General features: G+C 42.2%; 1 protein-coding gene across 1 annotated transcript in view; it reads right to left on the bottom strand.

Moving 5' to 3' along the window:
* Positions 1-25,679, bottom strand: part of LOC126414355 (frequenin-1) — a 284,481-nt gene that overhangs the window by 67,729 nt on the left and 191,073 nt on the right. The window contains exon 2 of the mRNA XM_050083339.1: positions 25,223-25,247. Within this exon, the coding sequence (XP_049939296.1) occupies positions 25,223-25,247 (25 nt within the window). The remainder of the gene's footprint in view (positions 1-25,222; positions 25,248-25,679) is intronic.

The raw sequence follows: 25,679 nt of genomic DNA, 5'->3' as shown, positions 1-25,679 counted from the left end.
CAACATCTCCCTGCACCGGCGCCGGGGGCTGAGTTAGAAGACGTTCTCTCGCCCCTCTCCCTTCACCTTCAGCAATTATTAGTCCGTCTTCGTGAGTGCCGGCTGCCTCTGTATGACGGCCGGCGCCTCCTCAATATCCTCATACCACATCTTTTCAGGCTGCGATATATTCGTGCCCATAGCCACAGCATCTGCGTCTGGAGAGCCAACTGGCTGTGATTTCTCTTCAGCATCACCACGTCCCGGTACCGTCAATGTGACAGACCGCTGTGGGTCGGATCGAACAGTTCCCAGTGCCTCATCCTGTTTCGTAGAGGCTGGTGTGTCGTCTTGGTCCACAGGCACATCGTCGTCGGGGCAAGGGGAGTCATCCCGAGGAGATATCGTGCGACGCCGCCGTTTCCTCCTTTTCGGGGAACGCTGTTTGCGTGATCTTCCGTCCGTGTCCTCAGATTGCAGGGAATCACGGCTGCCAGACAGAAAAGCATCCGTAGGAACTGTAAGTGTTTCGAGTCCCATCGTTGAACTTGGCGGGAGTTCGGTCGAAACTAATGATGTCGTCTCTGAGTGCGTTTCAGACGGAACAGCATCCGTAGTGGCTGGAACTGCTTCTTGTACTATCGGTGTGCTGGGTGGGAGTTCGGTCTCATCTGATGTTGTCGCCGTAGATTGTATGCTCGACGGAGCAGCATGCTCTGTCATCCCGACGTCTGCGACAAGGTTTCGGAGAGTGCCATCTTGATCTTCCACCGAGGCTGTGTCCTTCCGGTCATCAGCGGACGTAGTGAGGGCTTTGGCATAGGTGATCGGTAGTACTGTCATCGCCGGCGACGGCTCCCGCACATCTGAAGGCAGTTGCGTAATCCGCCGTTGCATACATTTCGACCTGAGGTGTCCCTCCTGGCCACATCCAGAACATGTACGTGGTTGACCATCTTAAATCACCACCGCCCGACAACCACCAATTGTCAGATAGGACGGTACATGCTTCTGAAGATCAATAGTGATCTGCCGCACTCCGTTAAGAACGGGGTATGTGGCGAATTGTGTCCAGCGTTCTGCTGTGTGACCATGTATTGTGCCGTATGGCTTAAAAGCCTCGATAACTTCGTCAGCCGGGAGCTCAAATGGCAGCTCAAAAACACGTATTGTCCGTATATCCAGACCAGCATGTTCTACAGTTACCGTGCCGACATTCCCGTCACTATGGCAAAATCGGAGACCTGCTTTTGTCGCCTGTAGAATTCTCTCACACGCCGCGTCATTTACCATCTTAACATACACCGTGGGACTAATGATGGATAGGTGAATTCCGATAATATCGTTTGGCGGTATCTTGACATCCTCTCGAATGAATCGTTCCACTGCTATAGCCTTTGGTCGTTCGTAGTCTGCAGAAATTGAATCGTAATGTAGTTTTCCTGTACTTGTTCGCCATGATCGGTGTTACTAGCCCGCGTGCAGACTAAGTCCACAAGTAAACAAACACTCGCACACGCCGCACAGGCGGAAGTATCGGACCTCCGCTTCGCACGGCCGCTAGTGCCGAACTGCCCACTCAGCTACCGGGGGCGGACTCCATATTAGATTATACTGGGTGATTCAGTTGCTCCTACCTATGAGATTTATGCAGCCGACAATGTCTTTAAAAACAACGTGTGAGATTGTCATATTCGCTCGCTCGCTAAGAGCAGACAATTAGTCCTTCAGAAAAAATGAACAGGGCCTTTTTGTAGGATGTTTAATTTAGTTAAATTTTTTGCTGGGATACATTATCACTGGAGGCCACGGTTTCCAGTTATTCCAGAAAAACGTACAAACGTGATCTTCAATGAATTACTCGAAAACTGTGGCCTTCATCGAAAACGAAAATCACCTTGTGTACTTCTGAAAATAGGCACCATGTGCTTCCCAGCTCCAGTGCATGATACTGCTCAACAGCACCATGTCTTCTATTATAGGGTTTAAGAACATTACAGCTCCGCTAAGACTCGCACCATTTGCGTGAAGAACGCCGAAAATGTAGTGTTTTTTGATGCGTCGTTAAGAGTCCGCTTTTCGACAGAGGGCGGGATGGAACTGTTAAGCTAGTCTACACGAAAGGATCAGAGAGAAGTCCAGCGAGTGCGCTGAATGCTCCACGCGATTACCCTATTAGCCGGTTTTGCGAGAGTAAATTTCGGCGGTCTGATAAATAATGCGAGAGCTGGCGTTCCACATCGCGGATTCGGTCTGCAGCGCAACGCGGCGGTGTTATCTGGAGCGCGTTTTAATGCGCTCGGGGCCGTAATCGCCACGCCAGGGAGCGTGTGTTGCGGCTGTTAGCAGAGTCCGGGCTTAGATACCGACCCATAACGGCGCCTCACGGGACTCTCCGCGTACACTGGCAGCAAGAAGGTGACCGCGTTACCGCAATGGTAGCGGTGCGAGCGGCGAGCGGGAAACGTTTCTCACTGACGTACGTAATTTTCACACTCAAATGACGCTCGTTCTTTGATCTCAGATGCGGGATACAAGCTCTTTGATCGGCTGACAAATAAAACAGCCCGTTCTGTCTCAGAATAGGAAATATAACTCTGACGATCGAACCCCGCCTCAATGTACCAATACCTTATGTTACAATAGTTGAGTCGTCGTACGTTGATTCCTGACAGAGTTGGCTGGGCGTGGCATCGCAGCTACCTCAATCATTAAGGTAACCCGGTTTTGTAAACATCTCTTCGTCAACGCCACAGTGTACTCACATGTCCGTTGACGGCTACCGTTACCGCCTGCGGGAGATAGCGCTCCGCAGTTGAAAGCTGAGAACAGAGCTGCGAGCTGTCAGGGACTTTTTTACGCCGTCTCGACTGTAGACACTACAGGGTGTTACAAAAAGGTACGGCCAAACTTTCAGGAAACATTCCTCACACACAAAGAAAGAAAATATGTTATGTGTCCGGAAACGTTTACTTTCCATGTTAGAGCTCATTTTATTATTTCTCTTCAAATCACATTAATCATGGAATGGAAACACACAGCAACAGGACGTACCAGCGTGACTTCAAACACTTTGTTACTGGAAATGTTCAAAATGTCCTCCGTTAGCGAGGATACATGCATCCACCCTCCGTCGCATGGAATCTCTGATGCGCTGATGCAGCCCTGGAGAATGGGGTATTGTACCACAGCCGTCCACAATACGAGCACGAAGAGTCTCTACATTTGGTACCGGGGTTGCGTAGACAAGAGCTTTCAAATGCCCCCATAAATGAAAGTCAAGAGGGTTGAGGTCAGAAGAGCGTGGAGGCTATGGAATTGGTCCGCCTCTACCAATCCATCGGTCACCGAATCTGTTGTTGAGAAGTATACGAGCACTTCGACTGAAATGTGCAGGAACTCGATCGTGCATGAACCACATGTTGTGTCGTACTTGTAAAGCCACACGTTCTAGCAGCACAGGTAGAGTATCCCGTATAAAATAATGATAACGTGCTCCATTGAGCGTAGGTGGAAGAACATGGGGCCCAATCAAGGCATCACCGACAATGCCTGCCCAAACGTTCACAGAAAATCTGTGTTGATGACGTGATTGCACAACTGCGTGCGGATTCTCGTCAGCCCACACGTGTTTATTGTGAAAATTTACAATTTGATCACGTTGGAATGAAGCCTCATCCGTAAAGAGAACATTTGCACTGAAATGAGGATTAACACATTTTTGTATGAACCATTCGCAGAAGTGTACCCGTGGAGGCCAATCAACTGCTGATAGAGCCTGCACACGCTGTACATGGTACGGAAACAACTGGTTCTGCAGTAGCACTCTCCATACAGTGACGTGGTCAACGTGACCTTGTACAGGAGCAACTTCTCTGACGCTGACATTAGGGTTATCGTCGACTGCACGAAGAGTTGCCTCGTCCATTGAAGGTGTCCTCGTCGTTCTAGGTCTTCCCCAGTCGCGAGTCATAGGCTGGAATGTTCCGTGCTCCCTAAGATGCCGATCAATTGCTTAGAACGTCTTCCTGTAGGGACACCTTCGTTCTGGAAATCTGTATCGATACAAACGTACCGCGCCACGGCTATTGCCCCGTGCTAATCCATACATCAAATGGGCATCTGGCAACTCCGCATTTGTAAACATTGCACTGACTGCAAAACCACGTTCGTGATGAACACTAACCTGTTGATGATACCTACTGATGTGCTTGATGCTAGTACTGTAGAGCAATGAGTCGCATTTCAACACAAGCACCAAAGTCAACATTACCTTCCTTCAGTTGGGCCAACTGGCGGTGAATCGAGGAAGTACAGTACATACTGACGAAACTAAAATGAGCTCTAACATGGAAATTAAGCGTTTCCGGACACATGTCCACGTAACATCTTTTCTTCATTTGTGTGTGAGGAATGTTTTCTCAAAGTTTGGCCGTACCTTTGTGTAAAACCCTGTATATTAGATTAGCTTCTCTGATATACAGAGGGGTCCAAAAAAATGAATCCACTGTTTAAAAGTCCGTAACTTGCAAACTAGTTGACGAAGTTGCCTCATTTTTGGTGAAAGTGTAACTTAAAGTCCAACTTAAAGATATCACATGCCGGCCGCGGTGGTCTAGCGGTTCTAGGCGCTCAGTACGGAACCGCTGGACTGCTACGGTCGCAGGTTCGAATCCTACCTCGGGCATGGATGTGTGTGATGTCCTTAGGATCGTTAGGTTTAAGTAGTTCTAAGTTCTACGGGACTGATGACCACAGATGTTGAGTCCCATAGTGCTCAGAGCCATCTGAACCATTTGAAAGATATCACTGTAGGTGTTCGAAATGGTCACCGTTAACATCCACACACAAACGATGCCGCCGAACTGCAGCACGAACTACTGCCTGCAACGTGTTCATTTGGATATTTGCACATGAATGTAAGATAGATTCTCGAAGTCCATCCATTGTGCGTGGCTTTTGTCGATAAACGACGTCCTTTAGCGTTCCCCACAGGTAAAAGTCCAGAGGAGTTAGGTCTGGGGAACGTGGTGGATACTCCATAGCACCTCTACGGCCTATCCATCTTCCTGGTAGATTTTCATCGAGATACGCCCTGAGACGATTTTGGTAGTGGGCTGGGGCACCATCGTATTGAAAGTAAACTCTTCCGTCTCCATACAAGTCTCGGATGGGCCCAGTAGATGCAATTGTGGCGATTTACTGTACCACTGAGTTGGAACTGCGCCTCATCAGACCACACAATCATCTCTGCAAACTCTTCATCGTCGCAAACCATGTTAGTAAACCACTCGCAGTATTCCATTCTACGATCTGGGTGTAGCAATCGTGGGTTGTAGCCCTTTCACTTTGCTGTCTTCAAAATCCGCCTAACACTTGAGCGACTCACTCCAGTTTCACGGGCACACTGTCTCACATACTTCTATGGTGAGCGAGTGAATTGTTGTAACACACGGCGAGAGTTAGCTGGACTTCTTATTGTTACAGGTCGTTCAGATCGTTGTTTGTGTACATCTTGAACACAGCCTTCGACTTCAAATTTGTCTCGAATGCGACGAATCGTTAAACGTGTCGGTGGCTCTGTTTGATACTCATTTCGCAACTAGGTGCAACTAAGAATAAAATACTGACTATCTGGCGACTGTCGTCTGACAAAACAAAACAACGCAATACAACGCTTGCATGGTGATTGCTGGAACTACAAACTATTACACTACCAAAGATGAGACAATTCTGTCAATTAATTTGCCAGTTACGGACTTTTAAACAGTGGATACTTTTTTTGGACCCCTCTGCATTTTCCGATGGGCTACATCTGAATGTTTTCTTTCCGTTCTTCTGCATATTATTCTGTCCCGACAACTATGGCATGAATACTCATGCCAGCAGTGTGATGATGGTTCCGTTTCGTAATATTTTTGGCTGTGACACTCAGTGTTCTTTCACAAAAATGTTCAAATGTATGTGAATTCATAAGGGACCAAACCGCTGAGGTCATCGGTCCCTGGATTTACACACTACTTAAACTAACTTATACTAATAACGACACACACACATGCCCGAGAGAGGACTCGAACCTCTGGTGGGAGGGGCCGGCTGTTTCACACTTTGACCGCTTTCTTAGAATATCCCATGTAATCTGATAACATCGCATATCGTTCCCATTATTATCAAGGCTTCTCGACATGACCATAGCTAAAAGTTTTCGTCCCTAAGGTCAATATTATCTGTAAGGTGATTCTGCCACGAGGTTACAAACTTTCAGGGATGATGGAGAAGGGTAAGTGTATCAGTTGAGGTACGGGACCCTGGTCTGGAAATGACAGAATCGTAATCTTTTCGATACCTTGATAGTGAAATACATGTACCGGTAATGTTTTGTCTGATAATATGGGCTCTAAAACGCACATATTAAGATCATCTTCGTTACTATGATACATACATATCTTTTCTACCGAGCAAGTGTTCATAGCTCTTAAGGAATGCATTATAGAACTCAAGTTTACTAGACTTTACTTTCTTTCTTAGCAATAGAAGTACTGGTGCCGTCATAGGTATCAGAACTATTTAGATTATAACTTTAGACCATGTCGTTTCCAGGACAGGGCCTCTTACATCAAATTGATACATTTATCTTTCTCCATAATCCCTGAAAGCTTGCACCATAATCGCGTATCGCCCTGCAGATCACATTGACCTGAGTGATGGAAGCTTTCAACTATGAGCATATGGACAATCCTCGTCGATAATTTTTTTCTCTTTATTTATGTTTTCTAGATTTAATTTTAGCACCTTCCAAGGCTTCCACTTGACAAATCACCACAGTCTCAGAAAATATTTCAATTCGTTGCTTTTTGCTGGTATTTATCTATTTTCCAGGTTTAAAATGTTTTCGAATTGCTGTAATTGCTGCTTGTAACGTAAGAAAGCACCATAACATTATTTCTCTTCACAATCGTATCTGAGACAGTCGCTGTAGTTTCCAATGGAATGTGGAATCATCTGACTGTAGCCTAATAATAAATCCGTGAGGCGCAATGGACAAGTACAAGCCTTTCGACTGAACGCCACTCCCGTCAGCATCCTAATTCAAGGGGCATGGCTTTGATGCACGGCTGGGTCGGAGATTTTCGTCGCTCGTTTAGTGGCTGTTGTGTTGTCTCCACTTTTGTATCGTAATAATTGATATTCCACTACTGGAATGCCCGTATTAGCAAGTCCCGAAAGCCAGTGAAAAAAACTAAAAACTAAGAAACTCCGCCACATCGGCGCTATGCATCTATCTCATCGAGCTTAGTGACCCAAGGGAGTAGTTGTACCTACAGTTTAAAGTGAAGTCCGAATCACGTGTCATGTCTGGCGACGCCTCATTTCGTTGACAGGTGGAGACTAGACTCAAGGGGGACTGAAAATTTTCATGGTCCAGCCGGGATTCGGTCCCACGACATCTCGAATTCGAGGCAAGTGCCTTAATGCAAGTTCACCGTGCCCGGCGGAAAGCAGATAAAGCACATCATTGCAATAGCATCGATATTTGTCTTTTTCTGTTACAATTCAGTGTTTCAAAATATTACTTACCGTTACACAGCAAAATCGAAAAAGAAGTTTAGTTGAGTAAGGCGTTTTATTGCTTTTTGCAAATATTGCGAAATTTTTTATAATATTTTTAGAAGTTTCAGAGTATTAAACGTTGTATCTTAAAACTGAACAGAACATGAGTTGACAAAAGTCATGGGATACCTCTCTTCGCCCGGAGTAGTGATGCAATTCGACGTGGCATGGACTCGAAAAGACGGTGGAAGTCCCGTGTAGAAGTACTGAGCCGTGCTGCACCTATAGCCGTCCGTAACTGCGAAAATGTTGCCAGTGCAGGATTTTGTGCTCGAACTGACCTCTCGATCATATCCCATAAATGGCCGATGGTATTCACGTCGGAAAATCTGCGTGGCCAAACCATTACCTAAAATTGTCAAGAATGTTCTTTAAACCAATCGCGAAGAATTGTGTCCCGGTGACATGGCACAATGTCATGCTCTCCACGTAACCGAAAGTAACCGGAGGACCCAACGCATTCCATGTAAACACAGTCCACACCATTATAGAGCCACCATCAGCTTGCACAGTGCCTTGTTGACAACTTCGGCCCATAGCTTCGCGGCGTCTGCGCCACACTCGAAGCCTGCCGTCAGCTAACTAAAACCGGAACTCATCTGAAAAGCCCCAGTCTTCCAGTCGTCTACAGTCCAACTGATATAATCATGAGCCCACGACACGCACTGCAGGCGATATCGCGCTGTTAGCAAAAGTGCTTGCGTCGGTTTCAGCAGCCACAGGCTGTTAATGCCTAATTTCACAGCACTGTCCAAACAGACACGTTCAACTTAACGTCCCACATTGGTATCTTTATTTCGCTCAATGTTACTTACCTGTTAGCACTGACAACTCTATGCAAACGCGCTGATCTACATCTACATCTACATCCATACTCCGCAAGCCACCTGACGGTGTGTGGCTGAGGTTTCTCCCTTCTCCCTTCTATTCTCTTCTCGTATTGTTCGTGGAAAGAAAGATTGTCGGGATGTCTGTGTGTGGACTCTAATCTCTCTGATTTTATCCTTATGGTCTCTTTGCGAGATATGCGTAGGAGGGAGCAATATACTGCTTGACTCCTCGGTGAAGGTATGTTCTCGAAACTTCAACAAAAGCCCGTACCGAGCTACTGAGCATCTCTCCTGCAGAGTCTTCCACTGGAGTTTATCTATCATCTCCGTAATGCTTTCACGATTACTAAATGATCCTGTAACGAAGCAACGAAGCGCGCTGCTCTCCGCTGGATCTTCTCTATCTCTTCTATCAACCCTATCTGGTATGGATCCCACACCGGTGAGCAGTTTTCAAGCAGTGGGCGAACAAGTGTACTGTAACGTACTTCCTCTGTTTTCGGATTGCATTTCCTTAGGATTCTTCCAATGAATGTCAGTCTGGCGTCTGCTTTGCCGACGATTAATTTTATATGGTCATTTCATTTTAAATTACTCTTATGCCTACTCTCAGATAATTTATAATTAACTGCTTCCAGTTGCTGCCCTCCTATATTGTAGCTAAATGATAAAAGATCTTTCTTTCTATGTATTCGCAGCACATTACACTTGTCTACATTGAGATTCAGTTGCCATTCCCTGCACCATGCGTCTATTCGTCGCAGATCCTCCTGCATTTCAGTACGATTTTCCATTGTTACAACCTCTCGATATACCAAAGCATCAACAACCATAAGCCCCAGTGAACTTCCGATGTCATCCACAATGTCATTTATGTACATTGTGAACAGCAACGGTCCTACGACACTCCCCTGCGCCACACCTGAAATCACTCGTACTTCGGAAGACTTCTCTCCATTGAAAATGACATGCTGCGTTCTGTTATCTCGGAACTCTTCAATCCAATCACACAATTGGTTTGATAGTCCATATGCTCTTACTTTGTTCATTAAACGACTGTGGGGAATTGTATCAAACGCCTTGCGGAAGTCAAGATACACGGCATCTACCTGGGAACCCGTGTCTATGAGTCTTGTGGACGAATATCGCGAGCTTAGTTTCACACGATCGTCTTTTTCGAAACCCATGCTGATTCCTACAGAGTAGGAACTGAGTTCCAGTGGTGAGAAAGAATGCCTGTAGTTTGTCATTCTCGGCACGCTCTTGACACTGTGTATTTCGGAATATTGATTTCCCTAACTATTACGAAATGGAAAGTCCGATGTGTCTAGCTCCAACTGCCATTCCGTGTTCAAAGTCATGCATGTGGCCGTAATTACGTCGGACGTCTTCTCACATGAACCACATGAGCACAAATTACTGCTCAGCCGAGGCACTGCCCTTTTATATCCTGTGTACGCGATGCTACCGCATCTGTATATGTGCATAACGCTATCCCACGATTTGCCACCTCAGTGTTCGTACTAACACTACGCGTGGTTTTTTTGTAAACGTGTTATTACGTACGCCATTCAGACATTAGAAGTATTAATAAAGTTAAAATGTAAGGTTTTTATTGAAGTATAGTAATTCTTTAAGCCTTTTCATATTTTCATGTAGTAATATGCCTAACGTTCGAATCACGAACGATATATCGCCGTGTGAATGGAGGAAAGATATAGAGCAGCAGATTTGTTCAATTCAGCAGTGCATTCCCTTTATGTACACACAGACATCCATTCTAGACACATACCACAACATTTTGAAAGATTCCTTTGAAACAACTGTAGCCACCGATACACCTTTGTACAGCGTGTAGGTTTTACGTGCACTCTGCTACACATGGGAGAAAATTACTTATGTTTGTAGACAGATTCATTATAAACCAAGTTCATACTGACGTAGCAAATTATCTCTCATGTCCACAGCTGTGAAAAGTGTTAATAACCAGTTTTAAAGCAGCGTAATCCTTAGAGCAGCCAAAGAATAACAAAAATGTTTTAGGGAAATAGTCCAAAAATGAAGACTACTTCTGCATCACGCACATTGACGTATCCTAAATGCGAATAGTATACGTGAAGTGAGATTGCTCCAGTATTTATGAAGTATGAAGTTAACTTTATGTAACAACCAGAAAGGGAATAATAGGCCTATTGCTTCAGAGTGAAAGCTGAAAAAATCGTGTTGAAACCGCAGGGGTATTCGGAGTACTGCCCCAAAATCCAACACTTCTGGTTGGGTGGAGTTGCAGATCATGGAACCGAGTGATTAATGGCACGGGAAGGCTGGCGTTCAGACCTCCGACAAACCATCCAAACTAAATTTGTTCGTGGGTCGCCATAACCACTTCAGACGAATGTGTGATACGGTTTGATAATCGACTATCGAAATCGATCATAACATCTAACAACATGCACTTTGAACCTGCACAATGTTTTATATCACTTAAATTCTTTTCTTTTTTAATGACTAAGACATATTTATGGCAATATTGCTGATCATCTGCTGATTCCACTGACGCAATAGATTCCTTTTCAAAATATATCATAAGCTTCCGTAAAAACGCCGAATACATTGCCCCATATTTTACTTCCATGATCTGAGTCTCGACAGCAACTAAAGATCATAGTAGGACAATAGATTTCATTGGGGAACAGCTAATTTGGCTAATTCCAAAATTCTGTTACATATGAGCAGAGGATGTTGTTGCGTAATATTCACATTTAGATAAAGGACTGTTGTGGAAGATAACATTTTTCAGCAGATGCTTGAAGATTTACAAATATAACTGCAATCCAAACACATCTGCTGAATTACTACAACTAAGAAATAAATCGTAGTGTTAAACCCTACAGAACTTACAAAATATGAGACTCGCGAAATCTAAGAGCAGTCATGGAATCAGCACGAAAATTTCCTCAAGATGAGACACGTTATATATAAATTCTCAGTCCGTTTCAATTTCGTATAAATTTTAATGTATTTATTCTGTTGAGATACAGACAATTTGAGGATACAACAGTGAACCCAAGTGTAGTTGCTACCCCATTAGTAGACATCAAAACACATTTCATATCCATCGGAACGTCCTTGTACGTTAATAATAATATGAAGGAAGAAAGAGAGACCTTTCAGGCAGCGTGATTCTAGTACTGTATGCGTTTTAATATGTAGTACAGTGATATCACACCCGTTAGACTGGTGGGGAAAGATGTCCTTAGATACATGTGTGGAAACCAAGCACCATTTGACTGAGGGGGTTACTGTTAAGACAGGACACTAAAGCCTTCAATGCTTTCATTTTTATCAGATTAAATGTACATTGGCATCAGAGCTTAAACTTGAGGGGTGACAGTCACGGGCTTCTTCGATCAGATATTTCTAAAATAATTGCAAAACTATGAAGAAATGTTTTATTGTTAGTATTTACCTTTCACATAGCTATAAAACCTACAAGTGAACTTTTGGTCCAGATGCCTGGAATCATCCTCAGCCATTAAAGTCGTCATATTTAATTGCAAAAATCCCAAGTCTGATCTGTGGAGTACTGGTGCTAGACTGAAGGGAAGCTCAGATTTTTCAGACTCCAAGGATGTGTAACGTCATGAATGCTTGGACCTTCCTTATGAATAAGAACACAGCCGATATCCTACTCCATCATTTTCCAATGCAGAACGTGTGTCTAATTAAATGTACAATTGTCAACCAGCTATAAATGATATTGTGTACGCGTCGTGGATGGTTGCATGCCGATATCCAATTGTCAACAAAAATACAATAGCCACAGGTTTAGCTACATATGTTTATGTTCTGGGCACTCTTGTTGCTTTTTCTGGATAGTAAAAATTGATTTTTTTATGCTACCATAGCGGAGAAGTTTGGATAACATTTCTTGGCAGTCTTTACGTCTTTTCTGGATAGCAAAAGTTAAATTTTTGGTGATATGACGGCGGCTAAGTTGTTTTGCTAACTTTTCCGCTAAGCTTTATTTGTGTTGGTGGAGTAATTTCAGATGAATTACGATGGTGACATTAGAGCAAAAGTCTTATTCTTTGCATCAATAAGCTTTCGCTTTACTGTTACTCATTAAAAATGTTGACATTTCAGTTAATAACGCAACAGGCAATAACAGCATCAACGAGTATGTATCGACTTATCTTACAGAAAGATTCTGAGTTTGGAAATTGACCCTGTTGAGGTGAGTCGTGAATTGTTTGTGGACAGTGAAACCTAAAAGAGCATTGTCCACTAAGGAAAGGCCCCGGACTCGATTCGGCGTCCATAGCTCTCTTTTAACTTGCCAGGAAGGATGTAAGCAGTGAATTTTGTTGAGTTTGAGTTAGAACTATGTGCCTATTCAGGAAATGAATCGGTGTCTCTGCTTTTCGGAGGCAGTACGCTACCAGCTGCGAAATCCGCACACGGTACTATACATTTCAAATAGTTTTTTCACGCTACACTTAGTAGCATAATGCGCAGAAGTTAAATTCTTAAGACAGTTTTGATCCTAATTGTATCGCGTGTTTGATACTGAAGAAGGCCAATCAACAAATTACTTTCAAATCTGTCCCACTTTATTATAGCAAAAGACTTCCCCATTTTTACAAATATTTCAAGAATGAACAGCACGCATGAGAATTCACCTGTTCTCTGAAGGGATACTCGCCCTAGTAAGTTCAAGAATACTCCGCACTGTATCATGAAGAGTAATAGAAAAAAACTATATGAATAAAGACATTATTTCTTCTTATCCAGAACACGGGTGTTGTAACCAGGTATTCTTTTCTTTCCTCTCTGGTTCATGTAGCTCTTCACGATTGATGGATGACGTTTCTCTACTAATTCGTAGTGACTATGATAAAATAGCTGCCTTAGTGGCACATACTGTTCAACGTAATATCGTAAAAAACAAACATGTGCAACCTGACAGTTGCGAAGATGTATAAACGACAGGAAAGTAAGCGATAATGATCTTCCAGTTATTTCGATACGTTATTTTTCGCGCTTTAAATTCAGTAGAAAGAATATCTCTTTATCTGTCTGATAATTGAAACTCTACGTGAGAGCATCTGATATTCATTTCATAGCCCCATGCAAATTCACTGACATCCGGACGTATGCAAAACGTTGGCAGCCCTGATCTGACATCACAATGCACTAGGCAGGCGCTGGGGGACGCGTGACGGTGAAATCATAATCACAAACCCACGAACGGAGCGTAATAAACGCATTCGATTACTATTCGTTACTCTCGAAATGATAGTGTTACACGGATTTCTGCGTATCAGATCGATGACGCAGAACTCATTGGCACATTATGATTATTATGCCATTGTTAAACTACTAAATAAAAAAGGGGATACGTCTGATGTCAACAACTACCGCCCAATCTCTCTTCTGACTGCCTTATCCAAAATTCTTGAAAAAATAATGTATTGTAGAGTAATTTCACACCTGTGTAAAAAGTTTTAACGAAATGTCAGTTTGTTTTCCAGAAAGGTTTTTCAACGGAAAATGCTATATATACTTTCACTAATGAAATATTAAATGCTCTGAGGAACCGGAAGTCACCCGTTGGGATTTTTGTGATCTCTCAAAGGCTTTTGATTGTGTAAATCATGGAATACTTCTACATAAGCTCAAGTACTGTGGTATGAATGGGACAGGGCTCAAATGGTTTAAATCATACCTAACTGGAAGAGTGCAGAAAATTGAAATAAGCAGTTCACATAATATGCAAAGAAACTGGTGATTTCTCAAACTGGGGAACAATCAAGAATGGGATGCCGCAAGGTTCGGTCTTGGGTGCTCTGCTGTTTTTATATATATGTTCTATATTCACGAAGATACAAAGCTGGTACTTTTTGCCGATGATAGAAGTATAGCTATCACACCCAACAGACAAGAATTAACTGATGAAATTGTAAACGATGTTTTTCAGAAAATCATTAAGTGGTTCTCTGCAAATGGGCTCTTATTAAACTTTGACAAAACACAATATATACAGTTCCACACAGTAAATGGAATGACACCATTAATAAATATAGACTTTGATCAGAAATCGGTAGCTGAGGTAGAATATTCAAAATTTCTAGGTGTATGCATTGATGAGGGGTTGAACTGGAAAAAACACACTGAAGATCTGCTGAAACGTATGAGTTCAGCTACTTATGCTATTAGGGTCATTGCAAATTTTGGTGAAATACATCTCAGTAAATTAGCTTACCAAGCCTATTTTCATTATCTGCTTTCGTATGGGTAACTCATCATTGAGTAAATGAGTGTTCATTGCACAAAAGCGTGTAATCAGAATAATTACTGGAGCTCATCATGCAGACACTTATTTAAAGAGCTAGAGATCTTCACTGTAGCCTCAAAATATGTATATATTCACTTATGAAATTTGTTATTAACAATCCAAACTAATTCTAAGGTAAGAGCAGTGTACATATCTACAACACTAGGAGAAAGGATGATCTTCACTACTCAAGGTTAAATCTAACTTTGGCTCAGACGGGGGTTATATCTGGAAAGTTTTCAGTGACCAAAGTGTTGCGAGAAGGATGCGCAATAGTTCCTAAATTATTTAAAATATAAATGACTTCTGTCTAAAGTTTATGCAAACGATACTGTCATGGTATGAATGTACGTCTGTAAATGACGACAAGCTATTCATTTTCCATTTTGCTGATAACCAATATTTTTTTGCAGATGATGAGAACGACATCAACTGAATGGTTGAAAATTTGCACAGAGAATATCAGAAATGAGGTTTTAACACTAATTTAGAGAAAAGAGAATATATTTTGGAGGGGTGAGTCAAGAACTAACAGATTACTTATAGTAAGCTTTGTGGATTCTTACACAGTGCGGTGACAAACTCATGGGATAGCGATATGCCCATATAAAGATGGGTAGTAGTATCACGTACACAAGATATACAAGGCAGGTGCATTGCCAGGGCTGTCATTTTCATTCAGGTGACTCATGTGAGTAATTGGAGCTGCATGGCAAGAATTAACATAGTCTGAACGCGGAATGGTAGTTGGAGGTAGAGGCGTGGGACATTTCATTTCAAAATTCGTTAGAGAATTCCATATTTCGCGAGCCACATTGCCAGGAGTGGGTCGAGAATACCAAATTTCTGGCATTAATTGTCACCACTGTCAACACAGTGGCTGATGGCCTTCACTTAACGACCGAGAGAGCCGCGTTTGCGTAAGGTTATCAGTGCTAACAGAGTAGCTATACTGCGTGAAATAACTGCAGAAATCAATGTTAGACGTACGACGAACGTATGCATTAGGACAGCAAGGTGAAATTTGGCGAAAATGGGGTATAGCAGCAGACAACCGACGCTAGTGCCTTTGCAAAAATGCACAGTATCGCCTGGGGTGGTGGCCTTATTGGTTGGACCCTAGTCGACTGGAGAACAGTTCCCAGGTCAGATGAGTCACGATTTTAGTTGTTAAGAGTTCATGGAGTCGGTAAGAACTGATGGTAGGGTTTCAGAATGGCGCAGGCCCCACGAAGCCATGAACCCAAGTTGTTAACAAGTCAACGTGCTCTGTGTTTACATGGAATAGACTGAGTCCTCTGGTCGCGCTCAACCAATCATTAACTTGAAGTGGTTAACTTCGGCTACTTGGAGACCATTTGCAGCTATTCAATGATTTTAATTGATATTAATGCGTTGTGTCACTGGGCCACGATTGATCGCTATTCGTTTGATGAAAATTCTGGATAATTCGAGTGACGACATGAATGCCATCGAACATTTAAGGGACTCAGTGGAAAGGTCATATCGTGCCCCAAATCCTTCACCGGAAACAGTTTGGCAATTATGGACGGCTAGGGAGGCAGAATGGCTCACTATTTCTATTGGGAAATTCCAACGACATAATGAGTCCACACCAAGTCGAATTTCTGCACTACGCATGGGAAAAGGAGGTCCGATACGATCATAGGGGCTATCCCAAGACATATGTCACCTCAGTCTAGATGTTTGCGAGTCGTTATTAACAAGATGGATAGCGTAAATGTGAAATTAAAGACTGTGCTGGCCAAGGTAAGCAAGCAACCGAAAAATTAGATCGAACTTCATGGAGCACACATATTAGATCAGAGACTGAGACACTTAAAACAACTGCATGATATATAGCAACGTAGGTAAAGCAGTCGTTATCCGAAGACTGATTTGAGCACCGTAATGCTTTACTAGGCTTGATCCTGGACTGCCGTTACCTTCCTTCGGTTTTTGAACTGGCTCACCTCAGTCAGCTGGACACACAGTTTAGCGAGTATTCGGAACCACAGCGCAACTCGGCATTTTTCACATTAAGAAGCATTGTTAGAAGTTAAATAAATGGTATGTGACCGATAAGAGTCCTAGGATTCATTGTGGATCGAAGCCGACAGCTTTGGATTTGTAGCCAGACACTTCATACTAAGCCACCAAGCCACGTCCGTAGTAGAAGCATGGAAAATAACTGAACGAATTGAGGGGAACTTATTGTCAGTGGAGATGGGATTTTGACCATTTTTCTGTAGTTTGACGCTGCGGGATGAAATTAAAACTGACGACATGCGTATGACAATGAACATGGGCATCACTGTAATGGCTAGAATCAAAAAGGAATGAGATACCATTTCAGTGAGATCAGATGGCCTAGTAAGACGATGGAATGGATTTCAACTAATAGGAGAAGAAGACGCCCGAAAACATGGAGGCTAGAAGTATTATGTCAGATAGGAATTCTTCAGGTGAAAGATTGCGAAGATAGACTTTGGAACCTAGTATGCAAGAAAATGTTATTGTGTTGCGTTAAACCGCAGAAAAAAGCTTCCCGTGTATTTTTAGCAAATTCCAAGGGTTCACCGACCACAAACTTTTAATATCGATTTTTGGGTCTCGACCTGAGCTCCTGGAAGACAACATAGTGTCTACAATGGGAAGAGAGTAGGGAGGGTGAGGGAGCGTAGTTTTTGAGCAGGCAAATATACGAAATTCATTTTCGTCCCACCACTCAATATTCCCACGCAGACGCCCTGTCCCACCTTCCCAGAGGCCTGTACGCTGAGTACTATAGCCAGGGAACGGTTTATTTTGCTCCCTATCAGCAGTTGCAATAAACCCTGGAGGAGTTCCCGTTGACAGCGCGCGAGGTAGCTACTACGTCAGCCTGCGACCTAGTTCTGCACGAAGTTTTGTTTGCGGTGCATTCGGAGTGGCCGGAGCACTTAGCTAAACAAGCAACTATTTGCCACACGCCACACCTCAGCGCCACGAGGGGGATCTTCATGTTAGGCACTAGCGACTCCGAATGCTTGGTCGTCAACGCCCCGCTGTTGCCCGGCGTTTCAAGCTGCTTCATTCATCGCATTAAGGGATGACGTGCTTGGAGGCGATACTCGAGCGGCACTGTCACTGGCGCAGTATCGAGGTTGAAACTGACCGTGCGTGCCATTCTTGTCGTGGCTGCTCCTTTAACCAGACAGTCCGGCACAACATTCCTTTCCGTGGCCACACCCAGACCACCTGTGGGGGAGAGTGTGAATCGATTGTGCCGGGCTGTTAACGGGTCTATGTGGTTGCAGGCGGTGAACGGTTTGTCTAGCTCCCCCTCCGTAGCAAGGACACCGTCAATGACAAACTTTGCTACCATATGTCCCATCGACGGAAAACCACGCACGCTGGTGTCTGAGAACGGTCAACAGGTCACAGGTGGAGGCTCTGAGTCGCCCCAGTCGCACTGAGCACCGCCGCCTTCCACCGAGCCACCAACGAAGAGCCTGAGTGGACTGTCAGCAGATTCTTCCGATTTATACGGAAGGCGTTGCTGATGGCGTCGACAGAGGCAGGGCTCCACAGCTTCTCTGGCACGCAGTGGCCCACTACCGTCAGTGGGGACAGTTTGGTCGAAATCTTGTATGATCATCCGAAGTGCGGGGTCCCTGCACGAAGGGCTCCTGTGTATGTGGATGCACGTTCAGTCAGTGACCGAGATGGCCTTAATGGGTGTAGAAGCCACAGTGATGTTAATTGTTAGACAGAAAGGCTGATCACTAGCTCCTGACTGTTCACTGGACGGGGCATGGCCACGTTGCCAGTTGCAAACAACACCCCCGTCATCGCCTCTGACCGAGGGACCTGACTTAGCAGCACGCGCCCTTTGTGGCACCTCCTACAGCCTACTGCCTACTACCACTTGTACTCCCGTTGTCATTACCTCATTTCCTACCTTCCAAATCTGTATGGTAAAATATTCATTTTTGTCCTGATCTGTTTGGAATTTCTCGTTTGTCGTCATACTGCTGCGACTAAAATGACTCTGCTTCGTTGTTGGACTGTCTTGGTTCGACTATTGGTTTTCACTCAGTGCACAGTATACGGCGACTATAGCTCTGTTTACAGTTTAAATTTCTGCATCGGAGGTGAACAGAAAAATCTGGATTGTGACCATCTAAACTCAGGAAACAAGGAAAACCTTAACCGTCCTGTTATCTCTAGATATTGGAGGGTGTCGAGTGGTAAAAGATCTTTGTCTATATACATTGAATTTTTCGGAAACCAGGCTCGTCACATTTCTTTAAAAGAATATCGTAAACATATCTGGGGCCGAGGAAGTCAGGGGACAAGATCACGAAGACCAGTCTAACGTTGGTGAAATTGTACTGGAAGGTGGTCACTAAAAATGTACGAGTTTTACTGGCGTCATCTTTCTTTGAGAAAAGATACGAATCTGCAGATTGATTGTCACATCCTCTCGGAAATGACGAACGACGGTTTCTAGGAACTTTCAGAGACCCAGAATATAAATTTACCCTGTCTAACGCTATTGCGTTTCAGAAGGTTTATTTAATACACTTACTATGTTCAGCTTAACATTAGCGTCTTTATACCGGTACAGCTAACAGAGGAAAGTCTTCGGCTTTTCAGAAAGGTTAGTTGGCGTCCAGCGTACTATTTTGATCAGTATTAACATAGTTCATTCTGTAGTTAAATGTTCACAAATTGTCGTCACACATCCTAAAATAAATTTCCAGTTATGAATAAATAGCAGTGATTCGTCGTGATGCGTTAAGTTTTTGTCAACGGGTAGTAAAATCATTCACCATGGGGTAGCTGAGACAGTGTCGACGGCAGATATACAAAAACTTAGAATTTAATCCCATACATAACACCCTTGTAAATCATTTAAATCAATGTATAACTATTAATTCTTATAAATGAAAATTTTATATTTTAATTCGCCAATCATTTGACTGACTTATTAGTCTCCTGCAGCTGTCCCTGTTTTAAGTACTGCTTCTGGACTCCATACCGAACACTACACTGAGTGTAGTCTCTTTTTGCTGTTTCATCATACTGCTCTTAACTTATCCATTCTGCTCACACCGACGTTAGACATAATGATTTTTCAGATGAGCTACAATTTAATTTTTTAGATAGAGAAATTGGTTTCAGAGAAAGACAGCAAGAAATGAGGCATCGACTCACTTTTGGGAGGAAGGTCCTGAGGAAAATTTATGGACCGATTAGAGAAAGAGAAAATGAGAAGTAGGAAGTTCTGTAAAACGTTGAGAGTTATACTATCGTTATACAAAATCAAAGACTGCGTAGTTGAGTAAGAGAAAAATATGATACAAAGAGTTAGACAAATCGCTAAAATTCAAAACGACCAACAGCGTGTAACGCCGGAAATGCATATCCTCCTATTTCCATCTATTGTACTATAAATTTTTTCCTTATTTTGTTACCTGAATATATGACATTTTTGTACCTTTATATATTGTAGTTGTTTTACTATTTGTATTTATCTTTATGCATCTATGTCGATGTACAATTGGTTTGTTTTGTAAATATTATTTGTATTTTTACGCTGGGTCTTGCCTAGGGAAAACTATGCTATCGAACGAATACATCGATAAGTCGTGTGCAGAACCAAGGTGTTTAGGATCTTTGGTAGTGTTAACTCTGCCGCGTGGAGCGCGGGCAGAGCAGAGTCTGGCGGGAGTAGGGCGGTGGAGGAGGTGTGTCGTGTGACGCTCCCGCGAGTTGCCGCGCTTTCGGGGTTTGGCAGCATGTAATTGCGCTCGACTTGCTATGATAGTTTCTGACACGGTGTCGCGGACGGGAAGCGTTAGCTGGCACACATCAAGAGCCCGTTTCGGCTGGAGACCGTGTCGAGAAGAAGGCGCGCCAACATCCAGCTTCTGCAACAGCGACGGCCGACAACGAGTGACTGTCGCCACCTCCTCGATCGACGACTTCAAACCTTCAATCAACCAACAAGGAAGACTGGTAGCACGTAGAGTTTTAGAACTGTATGGCAGACCTCAGCTTTTCAAACTGTTAAATTTTTCTCACTAAATTACAGCAACGTAGCATGAACCTTTGTTGCTCACTGTCCCAATTGAATTACCAAGCAGGGTCCCTTCCTTTTCCGGAATGAACCCGAGTGTCGTTGAAATTCAAACGCCAGCATTAAAGTAATATCATTCGATTTCACTGCTTTAATTTCAAAGTTCAGTTAAGGTATTCATAGCTGGCTACAATATTTAGATTACACAAGCACAAATTAAGAGTGCGAGTTTTGTTACCATATTTTAGCTTACCTGTGACTGCAGCTCAGCTTGGTACGTACTAGATTTTACTATTGTTAATTGTTCAGAATCATTTAATTCAAGACTAACCGCATTTTACTGAATTTCGATGTGATTCAGAAACAAAGCTCACTATTAATTTCAGTCACTAAATTAACTTTCAATTCTCCAGTTTTATTAATTCTTTTGCTAAATTAAGTCAGAGTGTAACGAAATTTATTACTTCTGACAAACATTCAGTTTTCACACAACACGTGTCAATCTTCAGTTGCCACGTTTCTAGTGCTAATTATATGTGTAATAACCTTTTTTTTCAGTTACTATAGTAATTGTCCATAGGACTGGCGACCGTAATTTTCCCCAAATCTCAAATATCTAATTACCGCTAGTTAATTGTTAACGTAACGGCCGCACATTTACTTTCTTTATTAACTTTACCCCTTTTCAAAATTAATTTCCACCAGTTTCATTTGCATTTTTCCTTTGATTTAGATGTAACCCTTTCCTCCCTCTTTACCGACAGATTAACTTCGGTGGCGATTGCTTTTCCCAAATTTCCATTAGGTAGACGTGGTTTAATTTTTCACTGTCATTAAGGTCGATAAGTGAGGATGAGGTTACAAACGGAATTGCTTTGGACATATATTTCATGGCAGAAGATACGTGGGTGACCAAGCAAATGACAGATACACAAATTAAAAAAAGAAAGTTGATATAACTGGAGCAGGATTCCAGGAAACAGAATGGAATAGAGAACCTTAGTCATAACACCCCATAGCTCACTGGAATTGGTTGCGTTTAGGAAGATGAAGAGCGGGAAGTGTAGTAAGTACGCAGATAACAATCCAGAAACAAGCTGTACATTCGGCTTTGCCTTTATTTAACATCGCATACTAAATAACTATCGTGTCCTTGGAAATGGCTTAGAGGCACATCGGGTGGAGGGTGTAGAAGCGCTCCTCGACTTAGAGAGCTCGGTAACGGAGGCACCATCTGTAATTTGGCATTAGCCTTGAATGCGCTGCCCTAACTGCTCTGGAGGATTACGGAGGGACAGCTTAGAGATGTCCCCACCATCCGGTGTTTGGACAGCTGCAACAACAAAGTCCCCACAGTCCGAGGAGATGGTAGTGCGGAACTTCTCATTAGGATGAAGTCACTTGCCACTACACACTAAAGTCACCACACACTCCTTGAAAGAACTATGTGAAATACCATCATAATTTTTGTTGGTAAATCTTCCAAGGCCGCTTACACTTCTATTGTTGTTTTCTTAACACAGACGCATGTGTGGCATCAGATCATATTGAACGTCTCCTTTGAGCCACAGCAACAATGTAAACAAAGCACAAATTTCCCCAGATTTTTTGTGTCCCAGAATCCACTTAAAGATGTATGCCCCAATTAGTGATACTAGTTTAACCCACAATTGCCTCTGTAATTTCTGGGAAAAGCTGATTATTCCAGTCATTATGCCATCGAAGTGTACTGGCCATAATAAAAATTAACACAAAATTTTTGGTGTGACTGTTGGAAAAAGTTCAAATTTTCTTTTAATAATCTTTTAAAATACACCACTTTACTTAGTCTATTATCCAAAGTCTAAATTAACTGCTGTAAGCACAAGAGATAGAGTTGAAAACGGATGACAAACATTAACAACTAACGATCCGATTTCTCTACAGCTGACGAAATTTTTGTCAAAAAAACGTGTGACGCAGTAAAGAAAGAAATAAAAAGTTAATTTAGGAAGTAGCGATAAAGAAAGCAGTGACATAAAAACAACAAGAACTTAATATTTACCTACAATCACACTCTCAACATCTCCTAATACATCACAGAAAAAGAAATATAGCTAGAAATATACAAAGAAAATGCAGCACGAAACAAAGGGAAGTTTTATTAAAGAAACTGAAAATGGCATTCATAGGCGATAGTCAATAGCTTACAAATCAATGATGCACATAACCCAAAAGGAGGAAGGTACTCTTAAATTTAATGTAATAATTTAGAACGACGGGATGAGAATTACAAAAATCTCTGAGGTGACGATCCACCAGCGGAGGGATACTGTTTAAACTAACCGCTCAACAGAAACATAGACTTCGTCAAAATAAATGAATTAGATGCGGCAATGCTAAAATTGAACAGGAAAGCAATACGAACAGACGAAATAAATGCCGAAATGTGTAAATACGGAGGCCTTTCACTGAAGGGAAGTATGCCATACTACATTAACCTATGATTGGCTGCAGGTAAGGTACTTAACTAGCACAACCTATCTCAAATTTTTCCATATTCAAGAAAGGCGAAAGATGGAACGCAACCAACTACAGAGGAATTAACCTCCTTAACACAGGCTATAGAATCTACTGCTCTATCTTAAATAATTTAAGCTTGCCTCTGATGCAATTTTGCATCAAGAACGAATACGTTTTAGGAAAGTACGATCAAGCACTAATGGTGTTTTTATAGCGAAACATCTGGTAGAGAAAGGAAAATAATTTAACATGAAGACGCACATAGTATTTGTAGTATATGAAAAAGCTGTGGAAAAAGTCGATAGACACCTGTTGTGGTAGATTATGGAAAAAAGACACTCTCTGCCGCATCTGATTAACTCAGTGAAAGCTCTTTAGAAAGAGACATCTGTAGTCAGCATCTACATAAGTGACCTGGTGAGGGCCCGGAAATAAAATGTCACCTACGGCATAAATATCAACAGGGAGAAATCTTTCACTATCCTACTAGACGCAGGTGATCTAATAATAATTCAAGTAAATAAAGGTAATCTTCAAAGAGCTATTTATCACCCTAATTTGTTGGGTTCTAAATATAATTTGAATGTCTCCACTCACAAATAAAGGTTAAGACACTCAAGGGAAAATCGCTTATAAGATCTGAAATTATTATAATAAGTAATGTAATACTGGAACAGGTAAACCACTTTAAGTATTTCAGCTCTTAGATGCGACGAAATTTCGACAGTGAAACGCATAACAAGATTCGGAAATTTAACAGTCTTTGAAACAGAAGTAAACTAGAAAGAAACCCTCGAAAGAGACGCAGATGAAGTTTAAAAAGTCATAGCAGTGCCTACTAGTCTTCACAGATCTCAGATCTAAGTTCCCAAGCAGAAGAACATGAGCAATATACAGCTGTACGAAATCATTTTTCACTCTAGTGTTAAAGAGTGCCTCAGAGAGGACTGGCTCAGAAATTAAGACATTAGATATGAATTGCAAGTTGATTCAATTAAAAAATAGATCCAAACAACAACAGATGGTGGGAGAAAGTACACAACCATGAAAATAACATCCGAACAAATTCTTGAGTATAAAACTAGAGAGATAAGAGAGAAGGTTCAGGTGAAATCAACTTTCATGAAGGAAGAAGAAACAAAGAAGATATTCTCCATTACAGCTTTTGGACTTGCAAAGGTTTTTTCTTCCATACTTTGAGCCTTAACTTTGCAGTCTGTTATTGATGTGATGTCTAGGAACATGGACCATTGGAGTCATCAAATGGCTTTGAGCACTATGGGACTTAACAGCTGTGGTCATCAGTCCCCTAGAACTTAGAAATACTTAAACCTAACTAACCTAAGGACATCACACAACACCCAGTCATCACGAGGCAGAGAAAATCCGTGACCCCGCCGGGAATCGAACCCAGGAACCCGGGCGTTCGAGTCATCATTTGTGAATATTGCGCATATACGTTATAAATATTGCACGTTAACTGTGACTGTTACCATGCAATGTAATAATCGCCAATGTTACCCGAGTTGCACATACTAAAATGCTAGCAACAAAAATTCCACTTATTAACATCATTTTCAACTGCATCAATAGCTAGAAGAATAGGTATCAATACACAGGCCCTAAAAATCATTTGAAGATTGATGTTAAACTTCAGGAGCCTGGTATTATCCATTATCAAAGTCTTAAAGAAAACTTATAACTTACTGCTGTTGTTTTCGTTCAATTTCTTGTAAAGTTGTTGTGCTGCATCCACATTTCTAAACATATATCTTTACCATAATAGAAACTTCTACGTCTCACAAGAATAATTCATGTATTTCGTCGCCTACGCCACATAAAGCCAAATATTACTAGCCGATAATTTGTAAATGTCAGTTTACATGCAACACTTACCATTGTCGAACCTCCTTCTCGGAAACTGTAAGAGAATAAATATACATTAATTATTGTTGTCAGACACTGTTGATAGCAGAACATTATTATAAGAGGGAAAAACGCATTTGAATGTTGAAATTATTTAACTTCATATTTAGCGCTGGAAGGTCGAATTACATTAACTTGAGACACCGAGAGTTATTTTAGATATGAATTTATTATTTAATAGTTATGAGGAAAAGTTTGGAATGTGACCAATAAATATTAAACTGTAAGATGTACAGAACAAAAGAATCACCAGCCATTCATGCCAACTGCTGCAAACCATTTTCATAAAATTCTAGTATTTAGGTCATTATTTCTAGTTGTTTATTAGATTATTTTACCGTTTTGATCAGCCAGCTTAACACAACACTAAAATGTAATTTAAGCTGAACATGTTCCTGCATATACCGTAGTTTTAGTTTCATAAGGA

Source organism: Schistocerca serialis, chromosome 1, assembly GCF_023864345.2.
Source record: "Schistocerca serialis cubense isolate TAMUIC-IGC-003099 chromosome 1, iqSchSeri2.2, whole genome shotgun sequence".
NCBI classification, from domain to species: domain Eukaryota; kingdom Metazoa; phylum Arthropoda; class Insecta; order Orthoptera; family Acrididae; genus Schistocerca; species Schistocerca serialis.
Note: the sequence above shows the minus strand (reverse complement) of the source record. Positions and strands in the feature narration are given on the sequence as shown.